At 48.7% G+C, this 17,321-nt stretch overlaps 1 protein-coding gene across 1 annotated transcript in view; it reads right to left on the reverse strand.

Moving 5' to 3' along the window:
- Nucleotides 1-10,587: 10,587 nt before the first annotated feature.
- Nucleotides 10,588-17,321, reverse strand: part of LOC122380010 (multiple PDZ domain protein-like) — a 174,907-nt gene continuing 168,173 nt past the window's right edge. Inside the window, exons 6-7 of the mRNA XM_043362741.1 lie at nucleotides 15,264-15,354; nucleotides 10,588-10,739 (exon numbers count right to left, since the gene is read on the reverse strand). Coding sequence (XP_043218676.1) covers nucleotides 10,588-10,739; nucleotides 15,264-15,354 — 243 coding nt within the window. The remainder of the gene's footprint in view (nucleotides 10,740-15,263; nucleotides 15,355-17,321) is intronic.

Here is a 17,321-nt window from a genome sequence, read left to right on the forward strand (position 1 = left end):
CCTACCTAAATCTACCCTACCCTACCCTACCCTGCCCTACCATACCCTACCCTACTACCCTACCCTACCCTACCCTAGTCCCTACCCTACCCTACCCTACCTTACCCTACCCTTACACTACCCTGCCCTACCCTCACCCTACCCTACCCTACCCTTCCCCTACACTACCCTACCCTAACCTACCCCTACCCTACCCTACCCTACACTACCCTAACCTACCCTACCCTACCCTACCCTACCCTACCCTACCCCTACCCTACCCTACCTTACCCTACCTTACCTTACCCTACCCACCCTACTCTACCCTACCCTACCCTACCCTACCCTACCCTACCCCTACACTACCCTACCCTAACCTACCCCTACACTACCCTACCCTAACCTACCCCTACACTACCCTACCCTAACCTACCCCTACACTACACTACACTACACTAAACTACCCTACCCTACCCTACCCTACCCTACCCTACCCTACACTACACTACCACCGACAGTCCAAGTTTTAGCTAAATCGGCCCAGAAACGGCTGAGATATTGCAAAAACAAATTAAAAGTATTTACTTGCGAATCCCCTTGGCGAGCGGTGCCTTGTGTCGGCCTTCGTTGTCAAAGGTCAATGACCTGCCGGCTCTATTGCTTTTCACTCAGTTTTTTAAGCGAACAACTGAGCCTAAAGCACGTGCCCTCTGCTCGGCGCCGGTCGCGGCCCCATCACGTGCACACCGCTGAACCCACACCCTCGAAAATTTAATACGACAAATGAGTGCACGCGACCGACTTGGCGTGAAAATTTCAGCCCCGTAGCCCTTACCGTTCCCGAGCAATAGTCTGTTGCCGATTCTAGTGTAAACCCTATGGCACACCACGTGAGCACGCGCCACGGGCGCACCCCCGGCCGCATCGTGCCCAAAATTTAATACGACCTGTTGATTGACGTGACCCACGAGTCGTGAAAATTTCACCCTCCTGCGTCAATCGACGGCGTCGTAATAAGCCTTTTAGGGAGTTACCCCGACGGCGGCGGACTTTTTAGGATTTATAATATAGATCAGTCGATAGGAAATTGTCCAAAGTATGTCAATATCACAATACTTTGGTTCAATGTCTTCCTTTCGGTGTCCAAAAAGCTAGCTAAAGTGGACATACGCAATGCCAGTCCCGGCGCTGAAATCGTCGAAAACCCGCGTCCCGTTTACAACACATTTTGGCGTAATTGTCGGAGAGGTTTGGAAATAAATGTAGTGGTATATGACTACTGAGCCTATGTTTGATAGAATACCCGAATTCTATAGGCATCCTTGGACTATTGTATTGTATTGTATTTGTATTTACATTTAAGAGCGATCCACATACAAAGTGCGTGGCGATTACTGCTCAGAATCCGTATCCGCGGTTGCTAATCTAATCATTCAAAACAGTTGCACATTCACTCACGTCAAAACAAGGACAAAACACTCAGGACAGCCTCATCGCTTTTATCCACCCCATCCTATTGGTCAGCGACGATGTGCTGATTCATCGTCCTCGATTGCGGCTTTAACAGCGCGGGCGAAGCGGGCGGGAGGCAGGTGCGACAGGTGAGGTGGCAGGCTGTTCAGCAGAGCTGCAGCTCGATAGCCAAACCGCCGCTTGCCCGTTTCCAGCCGCGGACGGGGAAGATAAAAGAGGTGCTCTTGCCTGGATGGTCTCTCGCGGATAGCGCTATTAGCGACGAACAGGGCTGCTAGTTGCTCAGGTTCTCGGCGCTGTATGACCTTGTGTGCGATGACAAGAGTGTGGAAATCAGACATACCGCGCGGGGACAACCACCCGAGTTTTGTTCGCGGGTCGGAGACATGGTCAAATTTACGGCGGCCGAAAATAACTCTAACAGCGAAGTTAAGAATTTTTTTGGAGTCGATCGAAATTTTTTTGGACCCATTACCATAAACTGAAAGGCAGTACTGGATACGCGATACAACGAGTGCCGTCACGAGCGTTCGAATGATGCCATCTGGGAGACAGTGGCGCGCGTGTGAAAGACCAATCAACAGTCCCGTACACCGGCGGCAGAGTTCAGAGACGTGTGCGTCCCATGACAGAGTGCTGTCGAAAGTGACGCCACGGTTCCCGACTTGTGCGCACGGTTGCAACGCTGCGTTGCGGAATGGTACTCTAAAGTCTGGTAATTTACGTAGATTTTGACGAGTGCCAAATACAATAAGCTGTGTTTTACTTGCGTTCACTTTGAGGGCGTTAGCGCAAAACCAGTCGTTGAGAGACGCGAGCGAGTCCTCCATGCGCGAGATGAGAACTTCGAGGTCCCGAGCTGGACCGCTAACCAATACTTGAGTGTCATCGTTATACTGAAACACTTTTGCGTCGCCCGCGTATAGCGATAAGTTGTTAGAGAAAATGGTGAAAAGAAGCGGCCCTAACGCAGAGCCCTGGAAGACACCCATAGCATTAGAAAGAGGCCTAGACAGCACTCTACGTCCGGATACATCTTTCAAAGACACGCTCTGAGTGTGTCCATGTAGATAGGCGGCGAACCAGGAAATTTCAATGCCGTGTAACATCAGTTTTTGCATCAGAAGATCGTGGTCAATCACGTCAAAACATTTACTGAGATCGAGAAGGCATAGCATTGACAAATCCCCCCTATCGATTACGTGACAAAAGATCGTAAGACAAAAGATCGTATGGAAAAAGATCGTAGGAAAATGATCGTATGATAAAGATCGTATGTCGCAAAAGATCGTACGACTTTAGATCGTAAGCAAAAGATCGTAAAGCAAATGATCGTATGGAAAAGATCGTAGGAAAATGACCGTAAGATAAAGATCGTATGTCGTAAAAGATCGTACGACGAAAGATCGTCAGAAAAAGATCGTAAAACAAATGATCGTAGGAAAAAAGATCGTTGGAAAATGATCGTAAGATAAAAATCGTATGTTGCAAAAGATCGTAAGCAAAAGATCGTAAAGCAAATGATCGTGTTTAAAAAGATCCCAGAAAAAAATCGAAAAATAATCGTAAGATAAAGATTTATGCTATAAAGTATCGTGCGACAAAAGTTCGTAAAGTAAATAATCGTATTAAATAATCTTGTAGGTAAATGATTGTAGGATAAAGAGCGTAAGTCGCAAAAGATTTTACGAAAAAAAAACAATCGAAAGCAAAAGATCGTAAAGCATTTGATCAAAAGTTTTGGAAGCTTCGGTTCCGATTTCGACTCTGTGCAAAATGTCACGGCGGCTCCGGCTTCGGTTCCTGCCACACTCCACTAAGTTAACAATATTATGTAACCATTTTACGGGCTGGCTCGTATAACGTGCTGTTATCTCAGAAAATATAATCCAGAATTGGAGGATCAAAAGCATGCGATAGCATGCTTTTGCATCCGGAAATTCCCATTGGTGGGTCGCTGAAAAAAAAAGTTCGGCTGAACCTGTTTGTCAGTGAGTGAGTATGTGAGTATGTGAGTGAGGTTGTCCAAGCTTTTTTGGACCTGGAGTCAAAATGGGTGGACCGATCGGGACGAAAGTGGGACCGTTTGATTCGTCTCCGGCGAGGTAAACTTTTGGTGCTGGCCTCGGTTCGCTCGGTGCTTCGTGGCACATGCTATTCCGCTTCAAAGTTTCGGTGACACGAAATTTTTTGTCAAGGCTACAGGTCAACCCGAGGTCACGGGCAAAGCCATACTGGCGGGACACATCGGTAACACCTTGAACCCGTTTCCAGGGGGGTCACCGTCTGCGAGGGGTGCAGGCTGCACGTGCTGGGGTCGGAAAACCGTTTTGACGTGAGGTCCTCTGGCTCAAAGAAATTTTAAGCTATCAACCTCAAAATCGGTTCAATGGTAGTCCCAGGCAAGGTCTCCAAAATAATGCACATTTCATTGGGCTATGGATCCTCCAATTCTGGCCCAAGGCAACGCACGAGCGCTGCCGGCATCTAGTATGTAGGAAGCCGCGCAAGAACGCAACCGGCAGCTTTTGAACTGTTCTTTTGATATTGTTAATTAGAATTCACCTCTGGTCAATGGCTTAGGCTCCCGATGTCCAGAGGAAGGTCAAGTAATGGAAATATGACCGTTATTGACAAAAAGGTTTTTCGTTAACAACTTTTGAACTACGAAAATTGTGGGACCGACTAAAGAAACGAGCATCCATTACTGAACTGGCCTCTAAGGGCCCTTACCAGCCTACCAGGGGCAGGCTCTAGGCCCTAGGGGCCCCACACCCGCCTGCAATGGTTCCACGCCAATTTTTTTCGAGAGCCCGCATAACGGCGACTGTGAGGGCTCTCACCGGCGCCTCTGAGGGCCAACACCGGTCTCGAATGTCCCTAACACGAGCCCGAGGGGATCTGTGGCTCCAGTTGGCCGTCAGGGTCCACACTAGTGATGTCAATCGGATACCAACTTTTTGGTATACCAATACCAAACCGATACCAAGTTGGTATTTGGTATTTCAATCCAATTTTTTTTGGTATTTTGTTGGTATTATGAACCCTTGGTAATGTATACAAGCTTGAAAAATCGGTAAAAAGTTGGTATATTCCTCATGTTCTCAAGTTGGTTCGGTTTCGGTATTTCCTGATGGTTTTGGTTGGTATTTGGTTTGGTATCGGTATTCCGATTTTCTGTAATTGACATCTCTAGCTCCACACTGACCGTATTTCGACTCAGAAGGGTTCCACAGGGCTCGTATAGGAGCGCCTCATGGGCCTCTTTGTGTGCTGGTTCACGAGCTACAGCGCATTAAAGAAAAAGTTATCGAACTAACAAAAATCCGGAAAATTCGACTTTCGATGATCTCTGGTGACCTGACCTTTGACCTGACTCAAAAATGACAAAACATAATTTTATAATGTTTTTGACGAGCTTTCGGAAGCCGCCTGCCGCTTGTCTGGTGACCCAGGAGCTGATTTAGAGGGTGGGTGTTTAAACACACCCCCCCCCCCCCAGCAGGGCGTGGAATTCCAGGAGCCTAAAGGGATTGAAGCAGGTTTGACTTTGAATTTCAATTAGTCTTATCTGAATTAGTCCTGTGGTAGTCTGTGAACTGCGCGAGTAAACATTGCAATTGTGGACATTTCTTCAGGCTGGTCTGAATCTATTCTTTTTCACAGCACACAGTTGCTGAATATTTAACAGTTAGGTGTCATTGAGCCATCTAAGCTCTAACACAAGATCAATGTATGGTCGAGCTTAGCCCGCGCCGTGCTTGGGGGGGGGGATGCCGTGCTGCATTTTACGTACCCTCCTCAGGATTTTCGCGAATATCTCAAAAACGTGTTTGGCACACCTTTTGATACATCTTTTCTGCACCTAACACACTGAATCGGAAAATTGCACCCATGACCCATCTTTTTGCCTCTGAAGTCATCTCAGGTCATCAAAGGTCCCCAGCAGTTTTGTAACTATAACTTTTGATAGAGACGTACTAAAGCGGTCGAATCGCATCAGATGTGTTAACCCTCGCCCGTATTGGTGTTTTTCCAGCCGCGAACGTATAAGGGGGGGGGGGGGGTCCGTTGGACCCCCCTCGCCGTTTCGCCCCTGATCGAGCTAGAGCTTCGCGGAAAAAACGAGCGTGTTGCCCGTGACGAGAGCAAGCCGATGATACCCAATTTTAAGGTCCTAGGTCATTGGTTGACCTTGCAGGTCAGGTCAATGACCCCAAAGGCGGGAAAATCCGGACCTCTTAGAACGTCGTAAAGTGTGGCTGCTATGGGGTTTTTCGGGGTGCTGATCACGAATATCATGTTAGCTTTGATCACAGATGATGTCTTCATGTATTTAGGCCAGGTCGGGTCAGGTCAGGTCAGGTCAACCAGTGAGGGTATTCGTAGTAGGTGGCAACCGCCTCTGACAGCTTCGTAACATGTTACGAAGGCACCAAAACTACTTCGTAAATGTTCATGTGGTTGCTAAATTCGAATTCAGCTCCAAAAACTGGCCATGTTTATAACATGTTTATAACATGTAAAACTCGAAAAAGTGAACCGAGGTCATCAAAGGTCAATGACCTGACCTGACCTTCAGGTGACCTTGACACCCACCCTAATGCATGGGGGCAACATCATATCACATGTTTGAACGCTTGAAACCACGAAAAGACAAACCGGCGGCTAATGCGAGCCGACATACGCCGAATCGCGATTCCAGCCAAACATGGTCTCGAAAAGTAGGTCACAGGTCAAAGGTCATTTGGGTCAGGGTCATGAAATTTTCAGGGTGGGTGTGAAATTGATGAACGCGAGGGTACTGAAAGTTTCGTCGCGCTTGGCCGCTTTTTACGCGAGTTATTCGCGAAAAACCATGGGGGGTCCGTTCGACCCCCCTAACGAGCGAGGGTTAATTAAGCTCGACGATACGGATTGATTGATATGCAACATATAACCCTTTCCGGTCAGGTCATGACCTTGACCTGATGTCAAATTTTCAAAATGACTTTTGAAGGTCAAATAATAGTTTATTCAACGCGTCTCGAGAAGAGGAACACGATGCTGGCAAAATGACGTAACTCTCTCGAGTCAAAACGTATTACAGAAAATATTTTTCGTAAAAAAGTTTTTCTTAGTTTTTGCCCTCTGGAGGCTAAACCGTTGAACTGAGGTCAAATCTGAAGAAAATATTTAGAAAGGGCCTTAAAAGAGCCATCGAATGCGTTTTTCTGCGGCCCTGTAGCTCAATTGGTTCTCGAGTTAGCCGTCGCGACGGCTGTTTTGAAAATTGTTGAAATGGGCAAAATTTGACCTTTGATGACCTCTGGTGACCTGACCTGAAAATGACCGAGGTTTTCCTTCTGCGAGTGCCGCTTACCGCGTGTCACTACTTGGCCCAGGAACCTAGTTAGCACGCCCCCCCCCCTCCAGCACTCTACGGAAAACTCAAACCACCAGCACGGCGCGGGTTAAGACGGCCGCTTACGTCGCGAACACAGAAATTTTATAAGCTTTGTATGCGCTGGATTTGGGGTACACCATGTGAATACCATATCTTTACTGTGCCATCTTTATTTCGTAAGATCATTTTCCTTGACGATCTTTTGCTAATACGATCTTTTGTCCATACGAGCATTATACTGTACGATCTTTATCCCATACGATCTTTGGCATACGATCTTTTTCGCTTACGATCTTTTGCGCATACGATCTTTTGTCCATAAGATCATTATGCCGTACGATCTTTATCCCATACGATATTTGGCATACGATTATTTGCCTTGACGATCTTTAGCGGATACGATATTTTGTCCATACGAGCTTTATACCGTACGATCTTTATCCATTACGATCTTTTGCATACGATCAACTTCCTACGATCTTCTGCCATACGATCTTCTGCTTTACGATCTTTTGTCCGGTTACCCCCCTATCAGTGGCGGCCAAGATGTGTTCAGTGACGGACAGCAACGCGGTTTCCGTGGAGTGCCGGGGGCGGAAGCCGTGCTGGGAGGATGCCAGAAGGTGATAATGGGAGAGGTAGGCGTAGAGCTGCTGATGGACAATGCGTTCAACTACTTTCATGATTACAGGAACTAGGAAAATGGGTCGGAAGTTTGCGGGGTCTGAAGGGTTACCGGACTTGAACAGAGGGTGAACTATGGAATGTTTCCATGAATCGGGGATGTCAGATTGGATTAAGCAGGTATTGATAATATGCAAGATGACACCACCAATAGCGGGGAATCCGAATTTCAGCATGCGGACACAGACGCTATCGGAGCCGCAGGCACTCGAAATACGCATGCTGAAAATAATCCGCTCGAGCTCCCCCAGTGTTATCTCACGAAGTAGAAAACTGCATTCGCCGACACGGGTGAGACCCACATCCAAATCGGTGGGAGTGTTTTGGGCTCGGATCTCGTCAGCGACACGAGGACCGACAGATGCAAAAAAAAAAGAATTTAAATCATCGGCAGATAGACCGGGCTGGACGTCTGGGCCGTCCTTCTTCGCGGCTACCACTGACCTGATGCATTGCCAAACTTTGTTGGGGCCCCGCTCCCCAATTTCCCTCCGTATCTCTATGCGCCTGTCTCGACGCACTGCCGCCCGGACTGAGCGGTTTAGGCCTCTGTATTCGCTCGAGTTGCGGCCTAGATGGCGAAGCGCAGCGCGACGTTGAGACATGAGGTTACGGGTGGCGGCGGAGACGGGAGGAGCGGTCGGGTTACGGATAGACACACGCTTGATTGGGGCATGGGCATCAAAAACAGGTACGAAGAACGACAAGAAAGCATGCCACTTGTCACTGACAGTTTCGGCAGAGAAAACATAATCCCAGTCGACATCGAGTAAGTCGTGATACAGTGCAGGGTGAGCTAGGCGCTTCTGGTCTAGACTAACCGATGAGTTATGCTCATTATGAAATTACCTTTTCAGACACCCCCTGAAAACACTGTCCATCGTAAAAGCGTAGAGATAAGAAAATGGCCAAAAAACTCCACGCCAAATCTACCATGAGAAGATTTGCCACACTTTTCTGGACATGATCCATTCAAGAAACCCTGCCCCAACCTGCCCCCCGGCCTTTGGCTCAACTTTGAACGTATCGGGTTGGCCCGCCCGGGGAGGTCCGGCTACAGGGTGGGCGCGGCGGCGGCTCCGTAACGTTACGTGGATGGCTCAACCGCTGTATTTCTGACTTGTTATATTGCAGAATACGGTCGCCGATGAATAAATCTTGGCAATTTTTAACCCTCGCCCGTATAGGGGGTGAGGGTGGGGGTCGAAGGGATCCCTCTCGGTTTTTCGCAAAAAGCTCGCAAAGGCGGCCGATCGCGACGAAACTTTCAGTACCCTCGAGTTTATCAATTTTACACATACCCTTTAAATTTCACGACCCTGACCCCAATGACCTTTGAAATGTGACCTATTTCTCGAGACCGTGTTTGGCCGGAATCGCGATTCGGCGTATGTTTGCTTGCATTAGCCGCGCGTTTGCAGTCTTTTCGTGGTTTCAAGCGTCTAAACATGTAATATCATGATGTTGATCCCATGCATTATGGTCGGTATCAAGATCACTTGAAGGTCAGGTCAGTTCAATGACTTTTGATGACCTCGGTTCACCTTTTTTAGTTTTACATGCTTCCAGGCTAGTTTTTGGAGCTGATTTAGAATTTAGTAACCATTTGAACATTTAGGAAGAAGTTTGGTGCCTTCGTAACATGCAACGAAGCTGTCAGTGGCGGTTGACACCTATTAATTATGAATACCCGGCAGGACGCCTACTGGTTGGCCTGACCTGACGGCTGACCTGACCCGACCTATGTTCGCGTCTAGCAAAACACCAATACGGGCGAGGGTTAATGACATGAAGGTGCTTATGGTGTAGGAGTCTTTGTTTTTACTCCCATTGCTGAGGTTCAGTCCTATCGGTGCGTGTATTTTAGCAACTGTCTACCGATTCATGTGCTTCACCAGGAACATTCACACAGAAACATAATTAGATGTTGATTTAGAATTAGTCTTGATACTGGCGATCAGCAGGCTCAGCGCGTCGCGGGCTGTCGGCGTCGATGGCGTGCCGATGTTCGCTATCCGCGGGTGTTTGGAAGCCACCGCCCCTCATATCCTTCATCTTGTAAATTCATCCATATCTAGTCTTACCTTTCCTGACGCCTGGAAAGTTGCGATAGTGACCCCCGTCTACAAATCTGGTGATCCAACGAACCCAAGCAACTTCCGCCCCATCTCTATCCTTCCAGTCCTCTCCAAAATCCTCGAAAAGGTCGTTTGTTCCCAACTCAGCTCTTACCTTATCAGTAACCACATCCTTTCACCTACTCAGTACGCCTACCGCCCGTCTCATTCCACCGAGGACGCCCTTCTCGACATCATCGGCTGGGTGGCTGGGAAGATCGATGCTGGTGACGTCACGTCACTGACATCGATTGACCTAAGCAAGGCCTTTGATAGTGTAGACCACTCCATTCTCCTGACCAAACTCCAACAGTACGGCATCCCCTCCAACTGGTTCCACAGCTACCTTTCCAACCGTTCCCAACTGGTCCGTGGCAGTTCCTCACAGGCTCTCCCCCTATCCCACGGCGTGCCCCAAGGCTCCATAGTCGGTCCAATCCTATTCCTTGTCTTTGTCAATGACCTATCCTGTTTCCTTCCCCATGGCCGATTGATATCATATGCAGATGACACCCAAATCCTTGATTCAGCGCCACCCACTCCCTTTGAACTTCAGGCGCTGAAATTCCGAGCAGAAAATAACGTAGAGTGCCTTCAGCAATGGTTCAGTGCTAACAGTCTCAAAATGAACGCCGGCAAAACTTGTTTTATTCTTCTTGGCACACCAAGGTGCATGTTGAGAAAGTTCCTTCGTTCACAATTCAGGTTAACAGCACTGAAATCCAGCCTCAAAAGCAAATTAAAGTTCTCGGTGTCATCTTTGATCAGACGTTGAGCTGGGACTCTCATATATCATCCATAGTCCGGCGTGCAAATGCAGTTATCGTATCCCTCTTCAAAGTCCGCTCTCACCTGTCCCCCGATATCCTTAAAATCCTAGTCCAAAATCATGTCTTTCCTCACCTGCTGTACTGTTCCTCTGTGTGGGGCGGTGCTACAAACATCCGTCTAGACCGCCTGCAGAAGATTGTGAATTTTGCAGCTCGACTGGTGTCCGGGCTTCGCCGCTGTGACCACGTTTCTCCCACGCTGGCGGCACTCGGTTGGCCTCGTGTGGAGCAGGTAGTGGCACGCCGTGATGCTGTGAATGTCCACCGTGCCTTACATGTCGGCGGTGCGCCTGTGGCGTTAAGAGACATGATACGCCCGCGTAGCGCTGTGTCTGAGCGCCTGACGCGTGCCACTGCTGCAGGCGCTGCGGCACTCGAGCTCCCCCGCTACCGCCTGACAGCCACGCGGCGGCTCTTCCCGTATAGAGCCGCGGCGGCATGGAATCAGCTTCCACGAGATGCCACCGGGTCCGCATCGCGGCGAAGGGTGATCAACTGTTTTGATTAGTAGATTATGTGTACGTAACTGTATTTTAAGCCATCTCACTCACCTTTTTACCATGTATTTTTATTATGTCAATGTGTTATGCTTCCTTGTTGACGCACCTGTATCATGTAAAATGACTGGGCCATAATAGCCACATGTGGATAAGCCCTCAATATACGATACGATACGATACGATTGATTTTTTTTCCAAGCAAACTTTGGACAATCATAAGAATTTACTAGAGAAATGATGGGAATTTCGTAAACGATTCCTCCTCCTAACATGCCCAATTCATCATTACTGGGACCCACAATTTTATGCCTCTTATATGCGGTTAAATTCCAGGATTTCGTAATCAGAGTCGGAGTCGTTCGGAGTCAACAGTTCTGAACCCAGTCAGAGTCGGAATCGGAATCGATTTTGGAATCCGGACCAAGATTCGTAGTCTGAGTCACCGAAAATCCATCGACTGCGTGGCCTTGCCATGGCTGCGGAGTCAGAGTCAGAGTCGATCGTAGTCGACAGTTTTGCCCGGAGTCAGAGTTGAAATTGACTTTTGAAAGCCTAGTCGGAGTAAATCCATCGACTTCAGAGCCCTGGTAAGCACATCACCCGTCGTAAGCTGGTTCTCCTTACTTTTAGAGGCGGAACTATGCCATAATATGTCAGCAAGCATTTATAATGCATCGTAAAAGGTCTCACATAGGTTTAAGTGTCAATTTTGAAACCAGGGAACCATTTTCAACGGATCCGAGCAGCGCTGGGATTAAATTCGCGCTAAACTGGTGTTTGGCCACACTGTGCAGCGGTGCGGCACAGCGAGGATCAAGCTTAATTTGGAAACAATAGTACGTCATGGACGATCTTTACTCCGGAACGGCTCGACCGATCTCACTCAAACTTGGCACACCGCTAGTGAACGGTAAGTAGAGTAGTTCCAACGGGCCCTGATGAGTTTCTGGCGTTTTTTTTTACAGCCTGCGGTCCGGCGATGCCCAGCGTTGCCTCTTCAGTCAGGTATATGGTGGTGGCACAGTTTTGCCCTGGGAAGTGGCTGCGCGCGGGAAGTGATTTCGTACAATGATTTTGGCGGTGCATGGGATGGTGCAATAAAGCGCAACTGGGTGTTACGCATGATGTTATGGCATCCCCTTTGTGTGATAATATACCTACCCCAGCACTCAGCATGCAACTGTCTCGTGATCTGGTGAAGAGGCACTTGACGATGTCGATTTCTCCACAGATGTCGAGGGGGGAGGAAAATGGATTTAGACGAGCTAGGCCGAATTTCAAATCCGTTTGAAATTCTAAGCGGTTTTAGTAAAAATGGGCGTTTCAATGGCACATCTAAATCGGTTTACACCAGGGCTGGGAAATCTCTCATACTTTCATACCCCAGTAGGTAGCAGATATCGCTTTATTGTTCAATCAATTGTAGCAAAATCAACATTTCTCTCTTCCGTACATCATTAAGAAAAAACACAATGAAAAACATCAAAATTCGCACATTTAAAAAAGGTACCACCGGTCACTGATCTCGTCCGCGAATAAGAACAAAACATCTGTAAAACCAACACAACTTCAAAACGTCAGCTATGTGCTCCAGGTTATGACGAATCTGGCGGCTCTTTGTAGCAGTTTCCATTGTAGCATCACTAATTCTTCATACTCTGAGTCGTGTAGCTAAAGGATTCTGCTACGCCTTTTTACGCGCTATCTTTCTTATGAATTTTGCAAAAAGGAGTTTCATTATTCGTGAAATATTCCAAAGACATATTTGTGAAACAAAACAAATTGTCTAAAAAAGGGCATTGTTCAATGATAAATAAAAATACGAAAAGAATCAACTCATTTCGCCCATGACAGCTCTAAAAAGCCATCTTTGATGAAACGGTGTCCTGTTACGTCTTTTATTCTTTTGATGACGTCATATACAATCTTTTTTTCAGAATCTTGAGTATTTTTTGTTTATATCATACTAATTTGAAATAAACTAAAGTTTTAAAAGAAAAAATTAACCTTTTTTAAAGTTTTATTTACAAATTCAAACAAATACACACAAATTACATCATTGCTGTTGGTATATTTTGTTGATGCGTTGTTTCTGGCGCATTAGAGACAGTTCTAGCTGTCGTTTCTCGTGGGTAGTTTAATGAGAGGTGTTTTTGCATAATTTCAGCTATTTTAGCTCTCATTTTGGCTCTGTTTTAGGGAGGAGGGATTTTCCAGGGGGGAGCATTCATTCTGGCCAGGGTTCATAATGTCCAGGGTACGTTATGCCCAGTGTCGAAATGGCCAGTGCCTTAAATGGGCCAGAGTTCATAATGTCCAGGGATTGCATGGTCCAAATGCGGCCAACTGGCTGCAGATAGGGTATATTCAAAGAGGCCAGGGTTCATAATGTCCAGGGCACGATGTGTCCAGTGTTCGAAATGGTCAGGGTTCATAATGTCCAGGGCACGATGTGTCCAGTGTTCAAAATGGCCAGAGTTCATAATGTCCAGGGCACGATGTGTCCAGTGTTCAAAATGGCCAGTGCCTTGAATGGGCCAGAGTTCATAGTGTCCAGGGATTACACAGTCACTGAAAGTGACGTCATTATGTAAAAAAACACGGAACCAGCTCAATGCGAAGCAGTGCAGTGCCGAAGGCAATGCCTTAGGAGTTAGGAGAGATTACAGGCAATAGTAAATCAAATATTTTTAGGTTAAGTGGTTATGTATCTGGCTTCAGGCCGAAGGCCTGAAGCCTGATGCATAACCACTTAACCTAAAAATATTTGATTTACTATTGCTTGCAATCTATTCATGCGAGAAACTATTTCCTTATTCCCAGTGGGCAAACATCATTACCTTAGGTTAGGTTAGGTTAGGTTAGGTTAGGTTAGGTTAGGTTAGGTTAGGTTAGGTTAGGTTATTTTAGGTTAGGTTAGGTTAGGTTAGGATAGGTTAGGTTTGGTTGGGTTGGGTGGACTATGTAATCCCTGGACACTATGAACTCTGGCCCATTCAAGGCACTGGCCATTTTGAACACTGGACATATCGTGCCCTGGACATTATGAACCCTGGCCATTTCGAACACTGGACACATCGTGCCCTGGACATTATGAACCCTGGCCATTTCGAGCACTGGACACATCGTGCCCTGGACATTATGAACCCTGGCCTCTTTGAATTTACCCTATCTGCAGCCAGTTGGCCACATTTGGACCATGTAATCCCTGGACAATATGAACACTGGACAATTCAAGGCACTGGCCATTTCGAGCACTGGACACATCATGCCCTGGACATTATGAACCCTGGCCTAAATAATACGCACCCTTTCCAGGCCTAATTTCAAGTGTTGTAATGACAACTGTCCCTATAGCGGCATGCAGTACACAGTTAAAGAGCAAGGTAGCCGCCCAGCACGCAAAGCAAGATGTGAAGATATAGGGAGATATGATCGAATTTGCGCAGGTGAGATCTGATTGAAATATTGATCAAGTAACGCCCAGAAAAGATTTTTTTTTTATTTACTTCCTTACATGCTCAATTATTGTATTAAGTCTTAACCTTGATTGGTGACAACTGGCAACTTTTGTACAGCGGGTTCGGCATGCACAATGATTGTAAATTGTTGACCAGACTGAGTAGCCAAATCAACCTGATTTCTTTCAAATACTTTCTGCCTGAGTAGGCTAATAGCATCTGAATCCTGAAGTTGCTGGAATGCTGATAGGAAAATTCTAGGGCTCACTGGAGCTTCCTGGTGCTCTTGGGTGGTGCTGGAACTTGCCCTGGGAAAGCCCCACAGCACCTTTTTTATATTTGTATGCTTTTTCTAAGCCTGAGTACCTACCTACAAAGAGTAAGAAATAAGAAAAACAACATTCACAGGGGGCATAAGCAAGACACTGTACCTACTACCTATCTGTTTTTGTTTGTGCAACCAACTAAATAAAAACATTTAAAGCTCAATTTGAGAACAGATAGAAAATGGAAGTTGAAAGCTCTGTCAATAATTTTGATTAATTTGTAAAATCATTTTCTCTAGCAGACATGATGTGAGGAACATTTGTGGCAATGTAGCTAATAAGAGTTTTTCGTAATTTCTGGTATGTAGCAGATTCAGCATTTTTCCCAGCCCTGGTTTACACCTCAGATCCGCTTTGAGTTGTGTCATGGAAACGGGGCTAATGTTGACGCCCCGTCGGCTGTAGAATTAGGGGGCAGCGCCTCCGCTGCCCCCCTCCCCCGTTCCCGGTTTTATGAGATGGCGGTAGTCGGCGCCCTGCGCCCTGCCTTCCCTTGGTGGCACTCACTTGTCGTATACATAAACTGGTCCTCCTCCTCGGTGTCTTCAACACGCTCCTCACGGCTGAGCCTGACGAAGCCGGCGCTGGCGCGATCAATCTGTCGGAGATGGCCGAAGACGGCGGGTCAGCTGCAGCACGCCGAGAGACGGGCTCGATAACTGCTCATTCCAGCGCACAGTGTGGCCGACACACCAGTTTGGCGCCAATTTAGCCCGCGCCCCACTGGGGTTCTGGATTTACGCCCTGCTGGGGGAGGGGTGTTTGAACAGCCCTTCCCCTTTCTAACTCGACTCCCGGGCCACGTAGCGTTACGGAGAAGGCGGTGTTCGAAAGAGCGTCAAAATTAATGACGAAATTACTCCGGTCACTTTTTTGTCAGGTCAAAGGTCAGGTCACCAGAGGTCATTAAAGACCAACTTTCGTCGATTTTCAAGTTGTCGCTGTTCGTTACTGCCCTGTGACTTTTTCTCCTAATGTTACCGTACCGTATTTGTTTTACATCGTTACTGTGTTGTATCCTACCTTTCCTTTACGCCCCGTCATTTTATTTTACCTATGGCAGCCCATTTGGTAACCCCTGCATCCTTCACGAATATTTTCCTAACCGCGCCGATTTCGCTTTGTTGTCGTATTTTGTTCTGAGTTCTGTCGCCACCGCCGCCGTGTGAGGTTGTCTACCGCCAGTGTGTTAGCCTGCCACCGCCGCCACCAATATATGTAATTGAAGTGTTCATATATATTCAAGTTTTTCAAGTCGAACCAGAGAGCCGGCCCAATTTATTTCATTTTGATTTTCAACATAGTCCTCCGGGCCGGATGACTTTTCATTTGTTAGGATTATGCAGCTGTTTACAGGGGCGGATCCAAGGGGGGGGGGTCACATGGGTCATGGCCCCCCCTTGAGGCCCGGGGGCCCAAAGACCTTCCAGGGCACCACCGGCCTATCAGGGGTATCACAGTCCTGACAGGGGCACCACAGGACCGCCAGGGGCACCACAGGCCTAGCAGGGACACCACGGGCCTGGTGCCCCTGGGCCCTGACAGGACTGTAACGCCCCTGACAAGCCTGAAGTGTCCCCGGCAGGCACGTGGTGCCCCTGACAGGCCTGAGGCGCCCCTGCAAGGCCGGTGGTGCCCCTGGCAGGCCTGTGGTGTCCATGGCAGGCCTGTGGTGTCCTTGCTAGGCCTCTGGTGCCCCTGACAGGCCTGTAATGCCCCTGGAAGGACTGTGGTGCCCCTGGGCCCTGACAAGCCTGAGGTGCCCCTGACAGGCCAGAGGTGCCCTTGCTAGGCCTGTGGTGCCCCTGGCAGGCCTCTGGTGCCCCTGACAGGCTTGCGGTGCCCTTGGAAGGACTGTGGTGTCCCTGGGCCCTGACAAGCCTGAGGTGCCCCTGACAGGCCCGTGGTGCCCTTGTTAGGCCTGTGGTGCCCCTGGCAGGCCTCTGGTGCCCTTGCTAGGCCGCTGGTGCCCCTGGCAGGCCTCTGGTGCCCTTGCTAGGCCGCTGGTGCCCCTGGCAGGCCTCTGGTGCCCCTGCACCCGGAGAGGACTGGTGCCCCTGAAAAGTCTGAAGTGCCCCTCGGCAGGCCCGTCGTGCCCCTGACAGGCCCAAGGTGCCCCTGCGAGGCCGGTGGTGCCCCTGGCAGGCCTCTGATGCCCCTGGCAGGTCTGTGGTGCCCCTGGCAGGTCTGTGGCGCCCCTGGCAGACCTGTGTTGACTGGTGCCCCTGCTAGGTCGCTGTGCCCCTCACAGACCTGTGGTGCCGCTGGGCCTTGACAAGCCTGAGATGCCTGGCTATGACAGGCTCGTGGTGCCCCTGATAGACCAGTGGTGCCCTTGCTAGGCCTGTAGTGCCCCTGGCAGGCCTCTGGTGCCCCTGCTACCCCTGCGCCCTGAGAGGACTATGGTGCCCCTGAAAAGCCTGAAGTGCCTCTCGACAGGCCCGTGGTGCCCCTGGGCCCTGACAGGCCCAAGTTACCCCTGCGAGGTCGGTGGTGCTCCTGGCAGGCCTCTGGTGCCCCTGGCAGGTCTGTGGTGCCCCTGGCAGGCCTGTGTTGACTGGTGCC

This window comes from Amphibalanus amphitrite, unplaced genomic scaffold, assembly GCF_019059575.1.
Source record: "Amphibalanus amphitrite isolate SeventyFive unplaced genomic scaffold, NRLGWU_Aamphi_draft 000089F_arrow, whole genome shotgun sequence".
Classification (NCBI taxonomy): domain Eukaryota; kingdom Metazoa; phylum Arthropoda; class Thecostraca; order Balanomorpha; family Balanidae; genus Amphibalanus; species Amphibalanus amphitrite.